At 44.8% G+C, this 20,586-nt stretch overlaps 2 protein-coding genes across 3 annotated transcripts in view; one reads left to right on the forward strand and one right to left on the reverse strand.

Moving 5' to 3' along the window:
- The first annotated feature begins 795 nt into the window (after nucleotides 1–795).
- hmgcra (3-hydroxy-3-methylglutaryl-CoA reductase a) lies at nucleotides 796–12,414 on the forward strand. 2 transcript variants are annotated; one of them, XM_018736865.1, is made up of 20 exons: nucleotides 796–1,107; nucleotides 5,889–6,077; nucleotides 6,212–6,323; nucleotides 6,412–6,499; nucleotides 6,630–6,714; nucleotides 6,862–6,967; nucleotides 7,194–7,300; nucleotides 7,397–7,516; nucleotides 7,660–7,823; nucleotides 7,919–8,160; nucleotides 8,387–8,541; nucleotides 8,744–8,938; nucleotides 9,105–9,263; nucleotides 9,545–9,702; nucleotides 9,783–9,888; nucleotides 10,208–10,378; nucleotides 10,468–10,608; nucleotides 10,689–10,847; nucleotides 10,932–11,086; nucleotides 11,266–12,414. In XM_018736865.1, exons 1-20 carry the CDS (start codon nucleotides 1,021–1,023, stop codon nucleotides 11,318–11,320), a joined length of 2,754 nt encoding a protein of 917 aa, XP_018592381.1. In that variant the 5' UTR covers nucleotides 796–1,020; the 3' UTR covers nucleotides 11,321–12,414. The 2 variants fall into 2 exon arrangements, with proteins under 2 accessions (XP_018592381.1, XP_018592382.1); XM_018736866.1 differs by lacking the exon at nucleotides 796–1,107 and adding an exon at nucleotides 4,013–4,305.
- A 618-nt stretch (nucleotides 12,415–13,032) lies between these two features.
- LOC108925077 (collagen type IV alpha-3-binding protein-like) overlaps nucleotides 13,033–20,586 on the reverse strand; it is a 30,443-nt gene continuing 22,889 nt past the window's right edge. Inside the window, exons 11-17 of the mRNA XM_018736808.2 lie at nucleotides 18,500–18,592; nucleotides 18,271–18,366; nucleotides 16,479–16,611; nucleotides 16,286–16,356; nucleotides 16,026–16,154; nucleotides 15,787–15,916; nucleotides 13,033–15,695 (exon numbers count right to left, since the gene is read on the reverse strand). Of these exons, the coding sequence (XP_018592324.1) occupies nucleotides 15,568–15,695; nucleotides 15,787–15,916; nucleotides 16,026–16,154; nucleotides 16,286–16,356; nucleotides 16,479–16,611; nucleotides 18,271–18,366; nucleotides 18,500–18,592 (780 nt within the window). The 3' untranslated portion in view covers nucleotides 13,033–15,567. The remainder of the gene's footprint in view (nucleotides 15,696–15,786; nucleotides 15,917–16,025; nucleotides 16,155–16,285; nucleotides 16,357–16,478; nucleotides 16,612–18,270; nucleotides 18,367–18,499; nucleotides 18,593–20,586) is intronic.

A 20,586-nucleotide genomic window follows, 5' to 3' on the forward strand; every position in this document is an offset into this window, starting at 1 on the left:
GAATGTTCAAACAAAATTTGAACAGAAAAATCCATAATGAAAAGGTAAGTCACACCAAAAGCAGATCTCTAAATCTTGGTCAATGCTAGAAAATAAGTAAGACTCTGCAGTCCCTCCTTTAAAAGAGTGTCCAGAGTTCCTCTGAATCACACTCTTATACCAATGTGCATCATAAAAACAGTCCCAAAGAGGAAAATTGGGTTTTTGGGCAGAATGCTTCAACATAATAATGCAGAAAAAACTTGTTAGAGGAGGAAAAATAATGCTGTTATATGACTGTGGATCCCCAAATCTCACCTAAGAAAGTTCACATTACATAAATTTCTTGTAAAATTAAATATATGTAAAATTGAATGTTTCAGTATAACGTGTTATAGCAGAAGGGGGTGCGGTGGCGCAGTGGGTTGGACCGCAGTCCTGCTGTTCGGTGGGTCTGGGGTTCGAGTCCCACTTGGGGTGCCTTGCGGTGGACTGGCGTCCCGTCCTGGGTGTGTCCCCTTCCCCCTCTGGCCTTACGCCCTGTGTTGCCGGGTAGGCTCCGGTTCCCCGTGACCCCGTAAGGGACAAGCGGTTCTGAAAATGTGTGTGTGTGTTATAGCAGAAGTGACAATACTCGGAATAGGTGTTCCTGGTGTTCCTTTGTGATACCATGCCCTTTTGGTTGTGACATTAACAAGAGATATCCTTTAAACTGGAACATGGTGTCCATGAAGCATGGACAATTTCAGTGAGTGTCATGCCCATGTCAGCTCAACCCCAAGCATCTGGTCAGTGAACACAGCTAGGTATAAAGGGCACCAGTCCACTATTCCCTGGCTGCAAAATCTCATCGAGACAACTGTCCCGAGTGAAGTCGTACCTTACCTGGCTTGCTCTCTATGTTTCCCATCCTCGTTCATCTCCCTGTCCTTGTATCCTGTCTCCCACGGCCACGATCAGCGCTCGTCTGTCCGATCACATCTCTGGTTCACCTTGGAATGACATTCGCCCCTCGGTTCTGACCATTCGCCTGTCCCGACTATGACCTTTGCTTCAACCCAAGACCTGCTGCCTGAACGATCCTGTATCTGGGTCCACTCTCCCGCTCCCCAACGCGCCAGCGTCACAGTGAGTTTCAGCGGCACCATGACTAGACTCCTCAAAGGTCTCCAGCTCCAAAATCGTGCATATGGTGTGATGTTGTGATATGCTTTTATTTTTTGCATTTGCCAGTTGAACCTTATGTGGTATATCTTCTGTCTGTGACTTGATCTGTTTGTGAAACACTACGGTAGCCTCAGGAATATTTTGATATTGTCCCTTATTAAGGGAAACACCCATGAGTACCAAAGTGTCAGAGAAGAAATCCTAGTGGTATGTCCTCTTGAGTTTGACTACTTGTATATTCCAGAATCTGTTTCATGTACTACGGGCTGTAAGAATATTTAGTAGATTATTAATATCTACTCTGCCAATCAGGGACATGGTGGCACTGCGGGTAAAGTCGGTTCCTGGTAGCTGCTGAGTTGTTTTGCAGATATGAGGGGTGGAATCCTGCTTGGAGTGTGTGGAGTTTGCATGTTCTTCCCTGTGTTTGCACCACCAGACATGCATGGAAGAAGGCACTGATGAATTGCTTTTATTCTTCCCTTGCCATGAAAACCACACAAGCAATCACTATGATTCAGAGTTGACTTGATGACCTGCAGAACTATACCAGTCATAAACACTATACACTCCATTTAAAGACGATAATGCGGTTATAGCTACACACACTTGAACACACACCACACCAAAAAAATAATAATTTTTAAATTTAGACATTTAAGATTCAGCATGTCTCTTGATGTGACTTCTACACCTGTGGACTGGTTCACAGTCATGATTGTAGCCCTTGGCCAAAAAAATGTTGAACACCCCAGCTGTAAGTGCTGTCTGTGGAAAAGATGACAGGTAAAGGCTTATGCGAACAGCCCCAGTACAGGGCAAATCACTCTCTGATCCCACTTGTCAGTATAGCTGCTCTGCAGGAGTGTTGTTAACTCCTGGAGGGTTGTAGTAAACTAAACTAAACAATGTGCTAACCTGTTGATAAACATATCACTGTTACTAGACTGGAGCGGCACGGTGGTGCAGTGAGTAGAGTTGCCACCTCCACAGCACCTAGGTGGTGTAAGGCATGAGTTTGACCCTTACTCAGCCTGTGTTAGGTTTGCATGTTCTTCCTGTGTCTGTGTGGGTTTCTTCTGGGTCCTCTGGTTTCCTCCCACAGCCTAAAAACATACATTTCAGAAGGACTGTAAGTTGCCCTTAAAGTGTGAATAGGTGAGTTGGTGTGTGTGGCCACCCTGTGATGAACTGATATCCCTTCCAAGGTGTACCCACCCCAGCCTTTTCACCCAGTGCTTCCGGGATAGGCTCCGTTCCACCGCAACCCTTCTCAAGAGAAGCGGTTGCTGAAACTGGGTGGCTGGACATCACGGAACTGTTAGTAATGTTCACAAGATGGCAGTACTGCGTTTCGGAGACCGCTCTTCTCTCCAGCGAGCACTGAGTACACCGTGTGACATATGGCGCTGTCTAATTGTAAGGCAGTGTAATATGAGGTGTGTCGGACAGTTTGTGTTTGCCTGACAAAATGAGGTCTGAGTCTGACTTTACAGCGCTAGGATGTCACTTCCAAGGCCCGTCTGCAGGAAAAGGCTGTTATCAAAAAGGTTGCATTGTCCACTGAACACGCTAGGAAATTAAAAGTGGGGTCCACTGCACTGGGGTTCATATTTATTTTTATTGCAGGCCGCAGTCAGCATGGTGATTAGGGTGGTTACCTTGTAACTTCAAGGTTCATAGTTTGAATTCCACTCCTGGGAGTACACTTGATCGAGATCCTTACCTTGAATTGGTACAGCTAGTACCTGTTGTAAATTGCTTTGCTCAAAGGTGTCAGTTACATAAAGATCGTTATTATGCGACGAAAGGAAAAAGCCAAAAGTTGTTCATTCATTGCCTCGAACCTGACAGCCTGGGCTAGTTTGATGTTGTTCTTAATTCCTGGAAAATGCTGCAACTTGGTGCCACTGTGGTGCAATACAAAGTGGGATATGGGGCTGGGGGCTCTGTCTTGCCATTATTCAGGGTAGAAGAATAAAATAACTCAGTTGTGCTGTGTGTGAACTTTTTTTCCATTAAATATTCCAAAAATTGTTTTGAAATTGTCTTTCAATAATACAGTACCGAACACCGGGTTTCAAAGTTTTTAAAAAGGTTGCATAATGGCATAACCAGAAAAACGGATACTGAACCACTCCCGAAACTGCTTCCATCAGCAAAATGATTTGTCAGAAAAATATAACACAAAAATTAATGAATACATTATGTCTCTTAAGACAACCCAGTTCATCTAGATGTTGCAATGAATTTACGGAACTGAATTTTAATTGTTTTCTTTATATATCTTTTTTTTTTTTTAACAAAACTCAACTGCACCATTACGAACATGACATGACCAAACAAGTTGAGACAAATATTTTTGTGGCTAACATGCCATTATTATAATTAAAACAAATTAACACAATAAATGTACTTTGAAAACAATACGCTTATAAATGTCATGAAACGCCAAGGAACATTTTAAAAACGGGAATTAAAATAATCAAATTGTGTGTCACATTTGATTCTCCTAGATGTAGACGCAACTGCTTCGCTACCGACTATTTATCTATTTAATATTAACATTTTTGCTCTAGAACACAGAACGACATGTACAGGTTATATTTAAGTGCTTCTGGAGATGTAATAAAACTCGTTAAAAAAACAGGTTTAGACTGAACTGGTAATGAAAATTTGAGAATTATTACGTCGCCGGCCAATGGTACACAGCAGCATCCGCGCGCCCGCTCCCAAATTGGCTCGAGACAAGGTGGTGAGATCACGCGTCCCGGCTTCGGATACGCCCCTTTACGACCGTGGCTACGGCAACCGCGCGCGACAGCGGCTCGAGGGGGCGGTCTCGGGACGCCATTGGTTGCGGCATCGGACGACACCGTCCTCGCCATTTTGTTGCGCTGAATAAAATAAATGTTGCGCGAGCAGCCGGCTTGTCGTTCGCAGGACCCCTCTTCGCGGTCACGGAGCTGTCGGCGTAGCCACGTGTTGGCCCTGTCATGGGATCGGTTAAGGAACGTTGAGCGCTCCGCAAGTGAATGAGCTCGTCTATATTCGACTCGGCCTGAGCTCGTCTGCGCGTGCAGCCTTCCGACCTGAGCTGAGGCGGAGCCCCGGATGCGACAACAACTAACTGTTACTCACTTACTGTCCGGCGACGAGGTAATAATAATATTAATTCGCGCGAAATATTGTTTTTAGAGTTTCTCCGCGTTTGTCAGTCATTTTGTTCGTTATTACAAGTCCAAATTTACCACCCGGTTAATACTTCTTAGTTTTTCGTTGTGTCGAACGAACACGCCTGTGTTCCGACTTGTTTAGCCGGCGTCGTTAGCAATAAGCTACCTGAACCGAGCGTAGCCGGCGCGGCTGTGCCGCCCCTGAATCTGTCCTAGGCGCTGACAGTGACAATGACAATAATAATAATAATAATAATAATAACAACAACAATAGGGCCACTCGCAGTGTGCCACAACAGTCCGGCCCCGCTATTGGTCCGTTATCCCAGCTGTCCTCATGATCTGGCCAGTTCGTGACTTGGCCGCTGTGTGACGTCGTTGGGGCTGAGGAAGCAGCACAAGTTGATTTGCTCAGCTGCGTCGTAACTGGGCCGTGTCAGAGGCGGACCCAGACCAGAGGTGGTGACATGTAGAACACATTTTTACGATTTATAATTTAGCAGATGCTTTTTCTGCAAAGCAACTTCCAATGAACTCTATGTAGTGTTATCAGCCCACACACCTGCTTCTTCACCAAGGTGACTCACACTGGTTAGATGCACTACTCGTCACTCTCTCTGTCACTTGCACACACATGACATGTGGAGTATGGAATATATTATATAGATTGTGTCGTATGGGCCTGCTGTGCACAGTAAGTAATGCTGGGTCTGCAGGCACGGGAGTATTTTGCAGAACTGACAGCTGTCACTTGCCATCCACTAGCTGGTTCGAACTTGTGCTTCTTCTGTAATACCTTTGATCAAGGTCCTTACTCTGAATCGATAGGTAAATTGTTGTAAAATTGATGATCTGAATTTAGTACATTACCCTAGACAAAATTGTAGGCTAAATAAAGGGTAAATGTTAATACTGTGGCATGTTGGTTTGGTTATGGAAGAACTGGGCAGGGTTTTTGGCTGAGTCAGATTTACAGTGCATTACTCTCATTCGTAAAGGAATGCAGTGGTGTTTTGGTAGCGGGTACTTGTAGATGTGAAGGGGTGTGCCTGTTTATTCATAGATGTTTATCACCGGTCTGTCCCTTAGGGCATGTTGGAATGGATTTTTCTTTAAAAATGTAATTCTCCACGGTAATTTTGACCGGGAGGATTACATATAGCAAGTTTCCCCGTTTTAAGAATCGGTAATTGTTGACATACCTTCAGAACCGCACCATGAATTTTACTGATATTGATACGCTGACTCGGGAATGCTTTTTACCTGTTTGTTTGTGGGCAGCTGACCCGAATGAAGCCTCACTCTCAGTTTTTCCCTCGTGTCATTTTAACTTGTTTTAGTGTTGATGACTATCAGTTCTTTCTGTCTTCAAAACAGTCATGAATTGGTCTGCTTCCGAAGTCCTATAACTGACTTGATCTGCCTTGACATAAGGCTCCGGTGTGAACTGATATCTTGCTTGTGTAAGGCAATGGCATGAACTTGTATTGTTAGCTTTTGCTTAAAGCATTCGGTGTCTTGAGGCATTATAAAAATTGGATAATTGTTCTCTTTCCGATGTTTCAGAATATCCAGGAACAAAGCGGCATCATGTTGACGAGATTGTTCCGGTTGCATGGCCTGTTCGTGGCCTCCCACCCATGGGAAGTGATTGTGGGAACTGTGACTTTGACCATCTGCATGATGTCCATGAACATGTTCACCGGCAATGACCAGATCTGTGGTTGGAACTATGAATGTCCCAAAATTGAGGAGGTATGAGATGAAATGATCTCACCCTGTTAGCAATAGTTATGTTATATTATCACACAAAGTGGTTTTTGTTTGGAAATTGAGTTGCAGAAAGAATGGTATTTTTAAAAAAGAATTTTTTTTTTTTTTTGTTTCAGCAAATCCTCAGTAGTGACATCATCATCTTAACAATAACACGATGCATAGCTATTGTTTACATCTACTTCCAGTTTCAAAATCTACGACAGCTTGGCTCAAAGTATATATTGGGTAAGCAGCTGGCATGAGTTTTATCTTATGAACAAATAGATTTTTCCACTTTTGTCTTTGCTAAAATATGAATTTTTTGTCGTTGTAGGTATTGCTGGTCTTTTCACAATATTCTCCAGCTTTGTCTTCAGCACTGTGGTGATTCATTTCTTGGATAAAGAACTTACTGGCCTTAAGTAAGTATCAGATTGTTTGCAGTGTAACAATCAGAAACTGAGTACATGTTTTTTGTGTCAGTGATTATAAGTTTTATTTTAAAAAAAGGTCAGATTCCCCCCCCCCAACTTTACTGTTTTCTCCCCACAGTGAAGCATTACCTTTCTTCCTACTGCTGATTGACCTCTCTAAAGCCTGTGCCCTTGCCAAATTTGCCCTGAGCTCAAACTCTCAGGTAAACTCAGTATGTCCAGCTTTGTTTTGCTAGATAATTTAATCCTAAGAAAAGTTTTTGCTGTTCTGCATGTCTTTAGTAAATTTAATTAATCCATTCATTTCCAGTGACATGTATAAAATGCATATGCTTGCCATTACACTTTAGGATGAGGTGAGGGACAACATTGCTCGTGGGATGGCCATCCTGGGACCTACATTCACCCTTGACGCACTTGTGGAGTGTCTGGTCATCGGGGTGGGCACAATGTCAGGTAGCATATCCTTTTTTTTTTTCCTCCCTCCCCCCCTTGTTTGAGTTTTGGGTTCACCCGTTAATGCTGTTGTCTTATCCAGTTGTGTGAGTAAAAAAGGTACTGGCTCTGTGAATGTTAATTAGTTTAACAAACTAATTTTCTATATTAAAATGTTATTGGACTGATGATATTGTTTATGTTGTGTTTATCAAAAATCCTGAACTTGATTTCCCTGCTTTCTTAGGTGTACGCCAGCTGGAGATCATGTGCTGCTTTGGCTGTATGTCTGTCCTGGCAAACTACTTTGTTTTCATGACCTTCTTCCCAGCCTGTGTATCCTTGGTTCTTGAGGTGAGGCCTTCTGGGATATGTTTTTGTTTTGTCTCGCACACACCATGAGGTCTGGAATCCTGCATTTCACCTCTTTACTCTCCTGGCCTTTCACAGTTGTCCAGAGAAAGCAGAGAGGGTCGCCCCATCTGGCAGCTCAGTCACTTTGCCCGGGTCCTAGAAGAAGAAGAAGACAACAAGCCCAATCCTGTGACCCAGCGGGTCAAGATGATCATGGTGAGGGTGATGGTCTGGGTCAATACCTGTGCTTTACACTATTCATACAGCGTTTGTGCACATCAGGTCTTATATTCTATGGAGAATTTCTTTCATAACCAATAGCTTCATATTTTTAGTCCCTTTTTCTTTTCTATTACCAGTCTTTGGGCCTGGTTTTGGTCCATGCTCATAGTCGTTGGATTGCTGAACCTTCTTCTCGGAACAACAATACAGTTATAAGCTCCAGTGTGGGGCTGAGTCTGGATGACAGTGTGCCTAAGAGAATTGACCCTGAGAGGCCCTTGTGGCAGTTTCACCTGTCCAGGTACAGAGCATGCCCAGCTGTCCATTTCTGTGTGAATGTCTGACTTGTGTGTTGCCAAAGTAACTTCTTACTATCTCCACTGTTCCTTCCAACAGGATGATTAACATGGACATTGAGCAGGTAGTCACACTAGGCCTGGCTCTTTTCCTGGCCATCAAGTATATCTTCTTTGAACAAGCGGAGATGGAGTCCACACTGTCATTGAAGAACCCCATCACAGGTCCCACGCTGAGTCCCAGGAGGGGACCGAGTGAGTGCTGCAGGATGGAGTCAGTACCACCCAAGTCCCCACAGAAGAGTTGTTGTCCTCCTGTCGAAATCACCAAGGAGGAGAAGGGTAGGCTGTACAATCAGCTCCTTCTTCCTCTGATTTCTGTTGTTCCTGCCTCTCAGACTTGACTTGATTTCACATCTCTTTTCACTGTTTCAGTATTATTGTTGGAACCTTGACACTGCTTGACGACATGTTCCTTTGTGGTTCTGTATGCCATTCTCAGTAGGAGAGCAACCACTGTTGAGTGATTGTGACTGTAAATGTCATTTCTGTTCTTCCTGCTCTTCAGCGGAAGTCATCCGTCCATTGCCTAGGGAACGCAAGACCACTTTTGTGCTTGGTGATGAGGCTGCCCTGTTGCTGCCTCCTGAGGAACCACAGCCAAAGCTGCCCCTGGAGCCCCGCCCCCTTGAGGAATGTCTGTCCATCCTGAAAGACCCAGAGGTGCAGTTTCCTCCGTGTTTCTGGAGGATGGCATGAGATTGGTCATTTGCCAGTAGTTTCATTTTTAAAACAGTGGAAGAAAAAGTTTGTTTTGGAAGTTGTATAATAAAAAAAAAAGGAATGTATTCCTGCTTTGTAAGATACTTTTTTTTTTTTGCTGTTTTCAATGACTCTTGTTTACTTGCATGTTACTGGCTTCCAGATGGGTGCCAGGTTCCTGAGTGATGCTGAGGTGATATTGCTGGTGAACGCCAAGCACATCCCAGGGTACAAGCTGGAAGCCATGATGGAGACACCAGAAAGGGGAGTGGCAATCCGCAGGATCATGTTGACCTCCAAACTCCCCAGCCCCTCTGCCCTCACCTGTTTGCCTTATAAGGACTATGACTATTCCAAGGTACGAGAGTCGGATTCATTTGGCTTGAGTCACTAATGATTGCGTAAGAGCACATGCCATCATATTTGCTATGATAGAAGGTGAAAGTGCACTATTAGAAATCAGTTCATTAGTCGAATGCTTCTTTTTAGCCCTCTGCAGTAATGCACAATGTGCTGTGTTCCAGGTCATGGGTGCTTGCTGTGAGAATGTAATAGGCTACATGCCAGTACCTGTGGGAGTTGCAGGACCACTGTTGTTGGATGGAAAACAGTTCCAGGTGCCCATGGCAACAACGGAGGGATGCCTTGTTGCCAGTACCAACCGAGGATGCAGAGCTATTGCTGTGAGTGGTCCTGGCCGTTTCAGTCCATTCCTGCATTTTAACCCTAAAACCTTGTTTCAGATTAAAAATCTAATGTTGTACATTGTTTTGGGAGGAACAATGTAAGATAACTGAATAAATAGTAGCTCTCTGAAAGTGAGATATGTAACTGAACAGAAAATGACTGCTAATAGTTAAAGTTGACCAAACTAAACTGATGGTGTAGTTAGCTTTGTTCAGTGCTAACAGATGAACTGGTCACATGGTAATGACCCCAGTGTGGTATTTGTGTGCCCGCCCAGCTGGGAGGGGGTGCCAGCACTCGAATCTTGGGCGACCGGATGACCCGAGGCCCAGTGGTGCAGTTGCCCTCTGCGTGCGAGGCTGCTGAGGTCAAGACTTGGCTGGAGAGCACAGAGGGCTTCTCAAGCATCAAGGAGGCCTTTGATAACACAAGCAGGTGAGCAGTCAATACAATAGTAATTGTGTGTGTGATCTGCATAGTTTGAGGAAGATTAATGACACTTTACCCACCAACAGGTTTGCTCGCCTGGAGAAGCTCCTCATTGGCCTGGCGGGGCGGAACTTGTACATTCGCTTCCAGTCCAAAACAGGGGATGCTATGGGGATGAACATGATTTCCAAGGTTGGTGCCCAAGTGTTTCTGTACATGAAACAGCTTCAGTTTTAAGTTAAGTGGTTCTGCATGGAGGAACAGGGGCTCAGTTTAGAATGTACAAATGATTACAGGAGGGGTGTGTAGATGAATATGCTTTTCTGCACTAATTGAAAATAGGAGTATAATGTAGTCAAGAGCAACTCCCCTGTACCTTACTGAGTGTACACCTATGTTGGTTCTGGAGCGATGGATTTTGCTCAAGGGGTTGCGTGTTAATTTTTTTTTTTTTTTTTTTTTTTTTTTTTTTTTTTTTTCCCTCCCCCCTCTTCTTCTTTGTCGTCCACAGGGCACAGAGCAAGCGCTCTCCAGGCTTCAAGAGGAATTCCCCAAGATGCATGTCCTGGCAGTCAGTGGAAACTACTGCACTGACAAGAAGCCAGCTGCCATCAACTGGATCGAGGGCCGGGGAAAGTCAGTTGTGTGCGAGGCCACCATCCCTGCAAAGGTGGTCTGCGAGGTACAGCATGGCCTGTACACAAGCTTCAGTGAATGGGCGGAAGATTCAAACACAAAATGAATTCTTTTCCGCCTCTGTGCTGTCTTAAGGTGCTGAAGACCACTACGGAAGCTCTTGTTGAAGTGAACATAAGTAAGAACTTGGTAGGGTCGGCGATGGCTGGCAGCATCGGCGGCTACAATGCACATGCTGCTAACGTTGTGACGGCCATATACATCGCCTGTGGCCAGGTGAGGAACTTTTGCAGTTTGCATGCTGTGTTCCAGTAGGATCTGAAACAGGAGAGCTAACTCAAGCGTGTGTCCAACAGGACCCGGCCCAGACGGTAGGCAGCTCTAACTGCATCACGCTGATGGAGGCCACAGGCCCGACCCGGGAGGACCTGTACATCAGCTGCACCATGCCCTCTATTGAGCTCGGCACTGTGGGTGGTGGCACCAACCTGCCCCCACAACAGTCCTGCCTGGAGGTAGGTGCCTGTTTCATTGCTCACACCAGACAGCTGTGCAAGAGGGGGTTCACCTCACTGAGCCTATGTGGTGCTATGTTGCAGATGCTGGGTGTGCAGGGTGCGAGTGAGGACTGCCCGGGGGAGAATGCCAGGCAGCTGGCCCGTATCGTATGTGGCACTGTGCTGGCCGGGGAGCTCTCCCTGATGGCCGCGCTGGCCGCAGGACATTTGGTCAAGAGTCACATGACACACAACAGGTAAATAACACCAATCCTGCTCACATGGGTAGATCGACTGGTGACTTACAGGAATTAGTACAGGTAAATAAATGGAGTAATTAAAGTGAGAAGACTGGCAAAATAATACTTTTAAAAATAAAAAGTACATAAATGTTTTTGTTGAAGAGGTGTTAATGATAGCGATTCATGTGAAACAGGTCCAAAGTAAACCTGCAAGCAGCTCCTGGGCCATATAGCAAGAACACAGCGTGAGGAGCGGCGCGCAGGCTGTGGACAGCGTCATGAACTCTATGCAGATGCAGGGGGCCACTGAGCAGCGAGCCTCTGCGACCGTGTGACATTCCACCACAGCCACAGCATCAGCACCAACATTTGTTAAACCTTCATCGCTCATCAGCTTTTTGAGTCTCAGAAAGGTTTTGTGCAAAAACCATGCTGTGCGGAGCAGCCTCGTTTGCTTCCCTGGCCCAACTGGTGCAGTGTGAATAATTTACTTTTAAAAAGCCCTTAGTGCTGACGGCTAGTGCTGTACCAAAGTTGACCAAATTACATTGGATGGGGTTAGATTCTGGAAACTTTGGATAATCTCTGTACTTAATCAGTATTTAAAGTATGATATTGGAAAAGCCCTATGAGGCATTAGTCCCTGGGCTTGTTTTAAAGGGATTGGGAACACTGAACAAACATCTTTTATATTTAAACTTTTGGTAGAAGCTAAACACAGTAAGGTAAAGTGTTTTTGCATTCAAATACACCTAAACCTTATTTATCCTGCTTGAGTGAAAGTATTTCTGAAGTAATTGTTTCTCTTGAATGTACATTTCAGAGGTGAATTAGAAAAACATGAGAAACAATGCCAAAGTGCTTCTAAACAATGAAGATGCACACTTCATGAAGGTGCTAAACTAAGTTAGTTGGTCCATTTGCTGCTCACTACTTCCTGTAGATGTTGGTACAATCAAGTGTTTTATCGGGCTGCGATTGGTTCCCTATTGAAATGTGTCCCATGACTCATTGTCTGCTTCTGATAGCTTCACCTTCACTAGTTGTCACTTAGTTACTGTGCAGAAGCTGAATGCTTCACTGAGGTGGATATACATGTGGTACTGGTCCATGTTTCTTACACACACAGGATGATGGCTGTTGCTGGATCTGTGCTGACAAAAGTGAACTTGAACAGTTTCCATAAAATAACCGTTAAAGTGCTTTGGCTCTTCGAGAACTACGTTGAAAGCAGCACTACCGTATGACGTGAATAAGTCAACCTTTTGGTAAGGCCTCCTGAAATGTCATTACATAGTTTTATAAATGCAGGATGTATTTTTGTTAAAAAATTGAAAAAGTGCAATAAATATTAATTGTAATGTTTGTACTTATTGTTCATTGTCCACTTTTGAATATTTCTCACTATTAGCTATAATCTAAGTTGTAAATATTGAAAGCATGGCTTTGACACTTTTGGTCATTTGTCCTTTTGAAATGAGTCCAGCTCAGGTGTGACATGCTTGTTGTCTGTCAATGAGCTGTGTTAATTTCCAGATGATGCACTTTTCAGCACAAATTTGATGAAAACCTGACTTCTAGGCTCAGTTGCAGCCTTTAGTCTCTTCAAGCATGTGCACAAACCACTCCTTGTGAACTGAAGCTACGCAGCTAACATTGACTGTTAGAGCAGTCGGAATGCACAAGTTTGGGATGTAAGTATTAATATGTACAAAGACCTGGAAAACTAACTACAGCAGAAAACAACTGCATAAAAGGAAAACAAACTTTCAGAGTACAATTCAGAATAGCCAATCCTGGTATGTTTTCCTATATGTACCACCACTAGTAGCATTTAAAAGCACTGGAAGCCTCCATATTACATTTTACACACTACTGGTCACAATATTCACAATATTATCAAAATTAACCTGAAGACTAGAACTGGGGATTCAGACAATAGAGGCCTGTAGGTGAATTAGAAAAAGCAAAGAATTGTGGATCAGAGAGCAAAAAGCAGTTTATTCTATAGATGCTGCCATATGGGCCGAACGCTACGGTGCGAAATGGCCCCATTGGCCCTCCTGAAGTGACATCACCATGAACTGCCGTCGGCAGAGGGACTGTCAGCCAATCGGCTTCTGCTGCATCACATCTGACCAGCATGCAGGGTGCGGGCTGGTTTGTCTGCCACAGCTTCAGATGCTCGCGCTATTACGCTTAACCCTTACAGAACTAAACTCTCAGTTCATCTCATCCCCCATGGTTATTTCAATCATTTAACAGAATAAGCAGAGTCAGCTTGAACATTCCCTCTAGGTCTGTTGGGGTAGGGGGGAACACAGGAATACAATAGAAAAGCAGCTTCTTTCCTTTCAGTGAACAAACATTCTTCGAGTAATATCAGTTCACCTGCTCTGATACATTTAAATATGGATATTTACAGTTAACACTCAAACAGAAGTCTTTGGTTTTATTTTAAGACAAATCAGCACAATTAAAAAAAAACTGCAGAAAAAGAGCAACCCTGAACAAAAAGATCCTTTTCATAAAGCTTTCATTTCATTTCTTTCTATCAAGTAATTTATTGTGAAAGTCTCTAACATTTCAGTTGGTGATTTAATAAACACTGATCACCTACTTACTGCCACAAGTACCTTTAACAGGTAAATGTCATTCAGAATCCAGAGTGCAAATTGAGGACTGTCTGAAGTGGGGCTCACAAGTATGGCAGAGGTTTCAGTGAGAGATGAAGGTGCAGGGGGTCTGAAACCAGCTACCACCAAAAATGTGGTTTGAAGCCAACACCGATACCAAAGCATCAGCCCAGGCAGCAGGACACTGGCAACTGCAGTGATTAGAGCAACAGAGCAGCTTCAAGCTCCATGGAAACACATTCATGTAAATTAAATTACATTCAAATTGCAAATTTTGAATGTCCATTTCAAAAAATTTATCTGGCGCAGTCAGTAAAAATCATTCCTGGTATGAAAAGCCTAAGTTGAGGCTTCTGCTGAGACATTAACTGATAAGGCTCACTGCAAAGAATCCTCAATATAAATGTACTTATCAAAAAATGAAATTTGAGGGGGGAAAAAAAAAAAGTTTCATCCTTGAATTATCCAGCAAGAGATCATGTGCCCCACGATGGGAGGTTCAAGACTGAAGCACTTCTCTCTACTGATTTCAAACTGTTTTACCTGTGAAAGCGGATCAGTCACAAAAAAAGCTTGAGACACATCTGAGAAAACACAAACCAAACAAGCAGTGCTCATGTTAACCTGAATGATAAATTCTATACACTTCAGATGCCAATGTGTTATCCAATTTTTACCATAAATTTCTCCTTGTAGCTTTTAAATACCCCACATTTACTAAACACCACTATATGACTTACGGTGACAAAAATACTGCATATTGCTTCATCAGATAAACTATGGCTGATCGTCAGTTTTATGATTTCATATTTAAAAATTGCCAATATCAGATTCTTAAATATTTCTCCAAACTTTCCAATAATTATATAACTTTGCAGCCTATATACAAATAAGACTATAGAAATATAGAAATTTCTAGAAAAAAAGACCAAAGTAAAACCCATTCACATCTTGCTCTCCATCAGACTTAGCAAGGGTCATCACCAGAGAGAAAGAGTTTAAAAAAAAAATAAAAAATAAAAAAAGGACAAAAAGTTAGTCATTGGTCAATAATAGCCCTCAAGTTTTACAAACATGACTTGTGTAGGAGAAAAGCAACTCATTTTTTCTTAATTAGCAGCATTAAGGGAAATCACTACTGGGGCTTATCCATTATCCACAGCAAATTCAAAATAAAATTAAACAAGAACTTTCCCCAAGAAAAGGACATATACAAAGGGGTACAAGCAAAATAGTCAATCTGCTTTCAGCTGCTGAAATAGGTAAACTGTATTTTACACGCATAGATTTCCACATTACAGTCTAACAAAAAAAAAAAAAAAAAAAAAAAAAAAAGCGACAGGTGCATTCGAGGCACTCAGTACGGTACACCTGCAGCGAGCAGCTGGAGCACGACATACTCCTTCCTGGTGCGGGAATGTGTGCCGAGGACGGTCCCTGGGCAGTCCAAGAGCGGTGCGGTAGTGCTCAAGTAGAAGGTCCTTCAATGGCAGAACACACCGCCAGGTCTGGTACTGCACTTCCCTCCTACACCACCTGGTGTCCGCAAACACCTTTCACACCCTCTCCACAGCTCACTCGACGTGTACATAAAACACACACAGGTCTGAAAGCCCATAATTGACTAAATGCGTTGTGTAATACAGCCCGGAACTTCAGTTCCATCAACAGTTTGAAATTCTAATGAAATGATTAATAACAGCCAGTGCTTAGGTGCGAGTTGTCAGAAAAGCTACTGTTGCATTTTCCGTTGGACGTTGTTTGCTTTGTAAAACTGCCACTAACTCACAGCACTTAAAGACACTGGTGCTGAACGTCTTGATTGCAGCTCTCAGACGTCAGCTCAAGTACCTGTTGGGTCTAGAAAAGTATGGGCTTTCCAGCGGTCTTCTCCTGAACATAGGAGGTAAATCGCTTGAGGAACTTGGGGTATTCCCTCTTGGCTACCGCTCGAAGCACAGAGGCTGGAGCCCATCCGCCTGGGTTGACTGGATAGAGCAGAAAATGTGATAAATGCCACCCATTGTGTAAAACTAAGAATACAGACAACATTTAACACCCTTCACATATAGGACTCACCATTAGCAACGTAAGTGATTTTACAGAGGATATTGTCTCTGCTGATCTCTTTGTCGCCCTCAGGTGGGCTGACCAGGGTCTGGCAGATCATGGCTATATTGATTTTGGCACGGACACACCGACTGGTCACCTGAGAGAGAAGTGGGCGGGGTTACAAAGGAAATTGCTTTAGAACCTGAGAAATCCATTTTACTGTCAGGGGACTTGCAGTGCATGTTGGAAACGTGGTGGGGGCTCACAGGGGCACTGTCGTGGTCCACAGAGAAGTTGCACACCAGCCACGTGTCTGGGTCATTCTCGTTACTGGCCATAATTTTACGGATCGCTGACAAGTAAAGGACATCTCTCTGGGAGGCTGGCCACACTCTCTGCGGGAAAACAGACAAGCAAGTGGTATGATGTCACCACTACCACCATTTGTCCGAATGTTATAATATACATAACTCCACGTTACTCAGCTCAATAATGTACGTATATATGTATGCTCCGCTAAGCATACCTTGTGTGTCTGATAGATGATGATGGCATTGTCTGACAACGTTTCCACCACACTGAAGTTTTCAATGGTTGCTGGGGGAGGGAATAAAAAAAAAAAAAAAAGAAAAAAAATTTAAGGTGAACCTGGGAGAGGCGTTCCTCACAGGCATCGCACATACAGCCAAGGTGTACAGGTGCTGCAGGGCTTCACTCACTTTCCCAGTCATTCCGCACGTCGGTGTCCCAGAAGTAGAGGCACACCTCATGGCCTGTGACTCCCTTTACAGCATGAGTAGCCTTCAGTGGGTCCAGCACAATGCCATTCTCCTCCACCTCTCTTCGGTACACCTGAAACAAGCACACGTCTCAGACCACACCACTGCCAACAATACTGCATAACGCAGTTTTCTAAGAGATCTAGAGATCCAGTAGATTTTCTGCTTTAACAGCTGAATGATCCTAGAAAGATGGCTCCATCAGTGTTGGACTCAACAAAATTATTTTGGTTTAGAGCGCCATCATGTGGCATATGATGGAATTAAAATGTTAATTATTATAAGGCAGCAAAAACAGGAAAAATTAGATACAGGCTGTCCCCTCATTACAAATTGAGTCCTCAGTCTGTCTAAGTTGGATTTTGACACAAGCCGGAACAATTAGGTACGGTGGGTATCTAATGTCAGTCTATCAAATATTTGTCTTAGTATATAGTATATCGTGTACCTTTCTATGCATTAAAAAAAACACACACACACACACACACACACACACACACACACTTTCAGAACCGCTTGTCCCATACGGGGTCACGGGGAACCGGAGCCTACCCGGTAACACAGGGCGTAAGGCCGGAGGGGGAGGGGACGCACCCAGGACGGGACGCCAGTCCGTCGCAAGGCACCCCAAGCGGGACTCGAACCCCAGACCCACTGGAGAGCAGGACCCGGTCCAACCCATTGCGCCACCGCGCCCCCGCCACATCAAACACTTGATACGCTAAAACATCTTTAATACAACAATACAGTAATAACAATGTAATGATAAATGTAACTACAGTATTTATAATAGAGAGAAAAATAGAAAAAATAAATGTTAGTACTGTGATGAACAGAGGACACGGAGGAGGCTGGGCCCAAGTGCAGGATTGTTTATTCAGAATCAAAGGACTAGATGTGTTCTTGTGGTCGGGGACAGACAAATGGTTGGTTGGTTGGTTGGCGAACTGAACAGAAGCGAGGATCTGAAATCGTGGTACAGGGACAAGGCGATCGGTCGTTATCAGCGAGGGAGGTTTGAGAATGCGGGGAGTGAGATTTTGCAACTGGAGTGAGATTCTGCAAATGAAAAGAATTTTTTCATAGCAGAGTTCTCCGATTAAAGCTACTGGTTGAAGTGTGAGGCGTGGTCATGACAACTACAGTATTTATAAGAGAGCGACAGCGTATGTGCGCATGTGCAAACATTAAAGAAAGTTTAATGTTCGCTTTTCCAATGTTTTTTGGCGTTTCACCTGTCACTTCATTATTTCCACTTTAGTTTCAATCGTGATCATTTTCCTTTTCTTGGATGCATCACCACCACATTTTACGCTTTGGTGCCATGGTTAGGAGGTAAAAACAAAAAAAATTAAAACCAAATACAGTAACACACAAGACACCATTAATGGGAAAAGAAGTCTGTCCTACCTCAGGCTAACGCGCCCCGCCCATGAGCCGACAAACCGCTGTAGACTCGCAATGTTTTGATGTGCTTGGCAAAGTAGTGTCCGTTTATTATTACAAACCATTGTATATACAGCAACTCTAATTTTTAACAGGCTTAATTATGAAGTTTTCACTTGATTGTTAAAAGGGTGACCAAAAAAAAAAAAAAAAACTTCTGGTCAGTGAGGGGGTTGTTTGTAACTATGGGTTGTAGTAAGTCAGACATTCGAAACTGGGAGACTGCCTGTATCAGGAACAAAACAACGAGGGAGGCAACACTCAGTCTGACACAGGGTTTCCTCACCTTCATCTCTCCCTCCTCCACCACCAGCTGCCAGTTGGCATCTCCGCCTACGTCTTGCAGGGAGTACGTCATGTGGTTCTTCACCATGTCTTCCACCTAGAAAAGAGAGCAACTGCTTATAGCACCGAAAAACAAAAGACAAGCCACCACAAAGAAGGAAACTTTCTCCTGCTGCTCAGGCAGGTTAACTACACAAGATAAACCACAGGAAGAGTAAGTTGGCCAGCACCTTCTCTGCAAATCTGTGAGTGTCGACAAAAGAGTAAGTTTCTCCGGCAGGCAATGGACTGGCTCTGTGCGCTCTGGACTTCTCCGTCTGGGACTGCAGAAAGAAATGGCAAGTTCAAATATAAGGAGACATTTGGCTCAATGCAACTGTCAGCAGCTCTCAGCGCCTACAATACAGAACTGGACTGGCTTAGGTGAATGAACCATGTTCCTCCTGTCCCAGCTCAATAAAATGCTTTAGAGAAATAAGAGGAATGAAACACCACTGAACAAAGTTGAGTTTTTTCCTTCCATGTTTAACCTCCAAAAACCTCCATGAAAACAGTAAACAAGAGAACATTTACCCTGCCCGGAATAGGGTCACTGGAACCTACCCCTGGAGCCAGACCTGGGGGTAGTGTTCCTAGGCGAGCGCCTGGTGGCCGGGCAGCCCACGTAGCCCAGCCGTGCTCGGCCCGAAAAGGCATCGTGGGGGGGCATGTGGGCCCACCACCTGCAAGGTCCAGCATGGGGGTCCAGTGCTATGTATACCTGGCAGCGGGAGGGGGCAGGGTGGCGCATGGTGTCACGGCCCCTAGCGACGAAAACTGGCTCTTGGTACGTGGAATGTCACCTCACTTGGGCGGAAGGAGCCGGAACTGGTGCGGGAGGTTGAGAAATACCAACTAGATAGAGTTGGGCTCACTTCCACTCACAGTGTTGGCTCTAGAACCCAACTCCTCGATAAGGGGTGGTCCCTCTCCTACTCAGGAGTTGCACGAGGTGAGAGGCGCCGGGTAGATGTGGGGATACTCACAAGCCCCCGGCTGGCTGCCATACAGTTGGAGTTTGCCCCGGTGGACGAGAGGTCGCCTCACTGTTGTGTGTACTTATGCACCAAACAGCAGTTCAGAGTATTCGGCCTTCTTGGAGAAGGTGGGAAGGGTTCTGGACAGGGCCCCACCTACAGACTCCATAGTCCTGCTGGAGGACTTCAACGCTCACGTTGGCAATGACAGGGAAATCTGGTGAGGGGTGATTGGGAAGAACGGCTTGTTCGATCTGAACCCGAATGGTGAAATGTTATTAGACTTCTGTGCTAGACATGGTTTGTCCATAACAAACACCATTTTCAAACACAAGGATGCTCATAAGTGTGCTTGGTACCAGAGATCCTTGGGCCAAAGGTCAATGATCGACTTTATAGTCGTTTCTTCTGACTTGAGGCCACACGTTCTGGACACTCGGGTGAAGAGAGGTGCTGAGCTGTTAACTGATCACCATCTGGTGGCGAGTTGGATCAGGTGGTGGGGAAAACTGATGGACAGACCCGGTAGGCCCAGACGTTTAATGAGGGTGTGCTGGGAACGACTGTCAGAGGACCTTGTCCAGAATGATTTTAACTCACACCTCCCGGAGAGCTTCTCCCATGTCCTGGAGGAGGTAGGGGACATGGAGTGTGAATGGACCCTGTTCAAAACCTCCATTGTGGAAGCAGCCAAGCACAGCTGTGGCCAAAAGCCTGTTGGTGCCAACCAGGGCGGCAACCCGAGAACCCGCTGGTGAGGGAAGCCGAAGAAGCCGAGGCCTTTAGGGCCTAGTTGGCTCTGGGGACTTCTGACAGAGCAGAGAGGTACCAGCAGATGAAAAAGGCAGGAGCGACTGCGGTTGCAGAAGCAAAATCCCGGGCATGGGAGGAGTTTGGAGAGGCCATGGAAAATGACTATCCGTCGGCTTCAAAGAGGTTCTGGAGAACCATCCGGCAGCTCAGAAGGGGTCGGAGGAGTTTCGCTCAAGCTGCGTTCAGCAGGAGTGGAGAAACTCTGACCTCTGATGAGGACATTGTCGGGAGGTGGAAGAAGCACTTTGAAGAACTCTTAAACCCGAGTGATATGCCCCCCTTACAGGAGTTAGGGCCAGAGGCTTTTGGGCTGTCAGAGTCCATTTCCCCGGTGGAAGTCACTGAAGTAGTTGGTAAGCTCCACAGTGGCAAAGCACCGGGGGTGGATGAGATCCGCCTGGAAATGCTTAAGGCCATGGATGTTGCAGGGCTGTCGTAATGTTGCATGGACCTCGGGGACAGTGCCCTTGAATTGGCAAACTGGGGTG

The sequence above is a fragment of the Scleropages formosus genome, chromosome 6 (assembly GCF_900964775.1).
Source record: "Scleropages formosus chromosome 6, fSclFor1.1, whole genome shotgun sequence".
Taxonomy (NCBI): Eukaryota; Metazoa; Chordata; class Actinopteri; order Osteoglossiformes; family Osteoglossidae; genus Scleropages; species Scleropages formosus.

Bases quoted from the DNA above. Each gene is read 5' to 3' on its own strand.
- hmgcra (XM_018736865.1), top strand. From the start codon at position 1,021: ATGACCTTTGCTTCAACCCAAGACCTGCTGCCTGAACGATCCTGTATC. The intron at 6,324-6,411 runs GTAAGCAGCTGG...TTGTCGTTGTAG, and splicing joins TGGCTCAAAGTATATATTGG to GTATTGCTGGTCTTTTCACA. The intron at 9,889-10,207 runs GTTGGTGCCCAA...TGTCGTCCACAG, and splicing joins GGATGAACATGATTTCCAAG to GGCACAGAGCAAGCGCTCTC.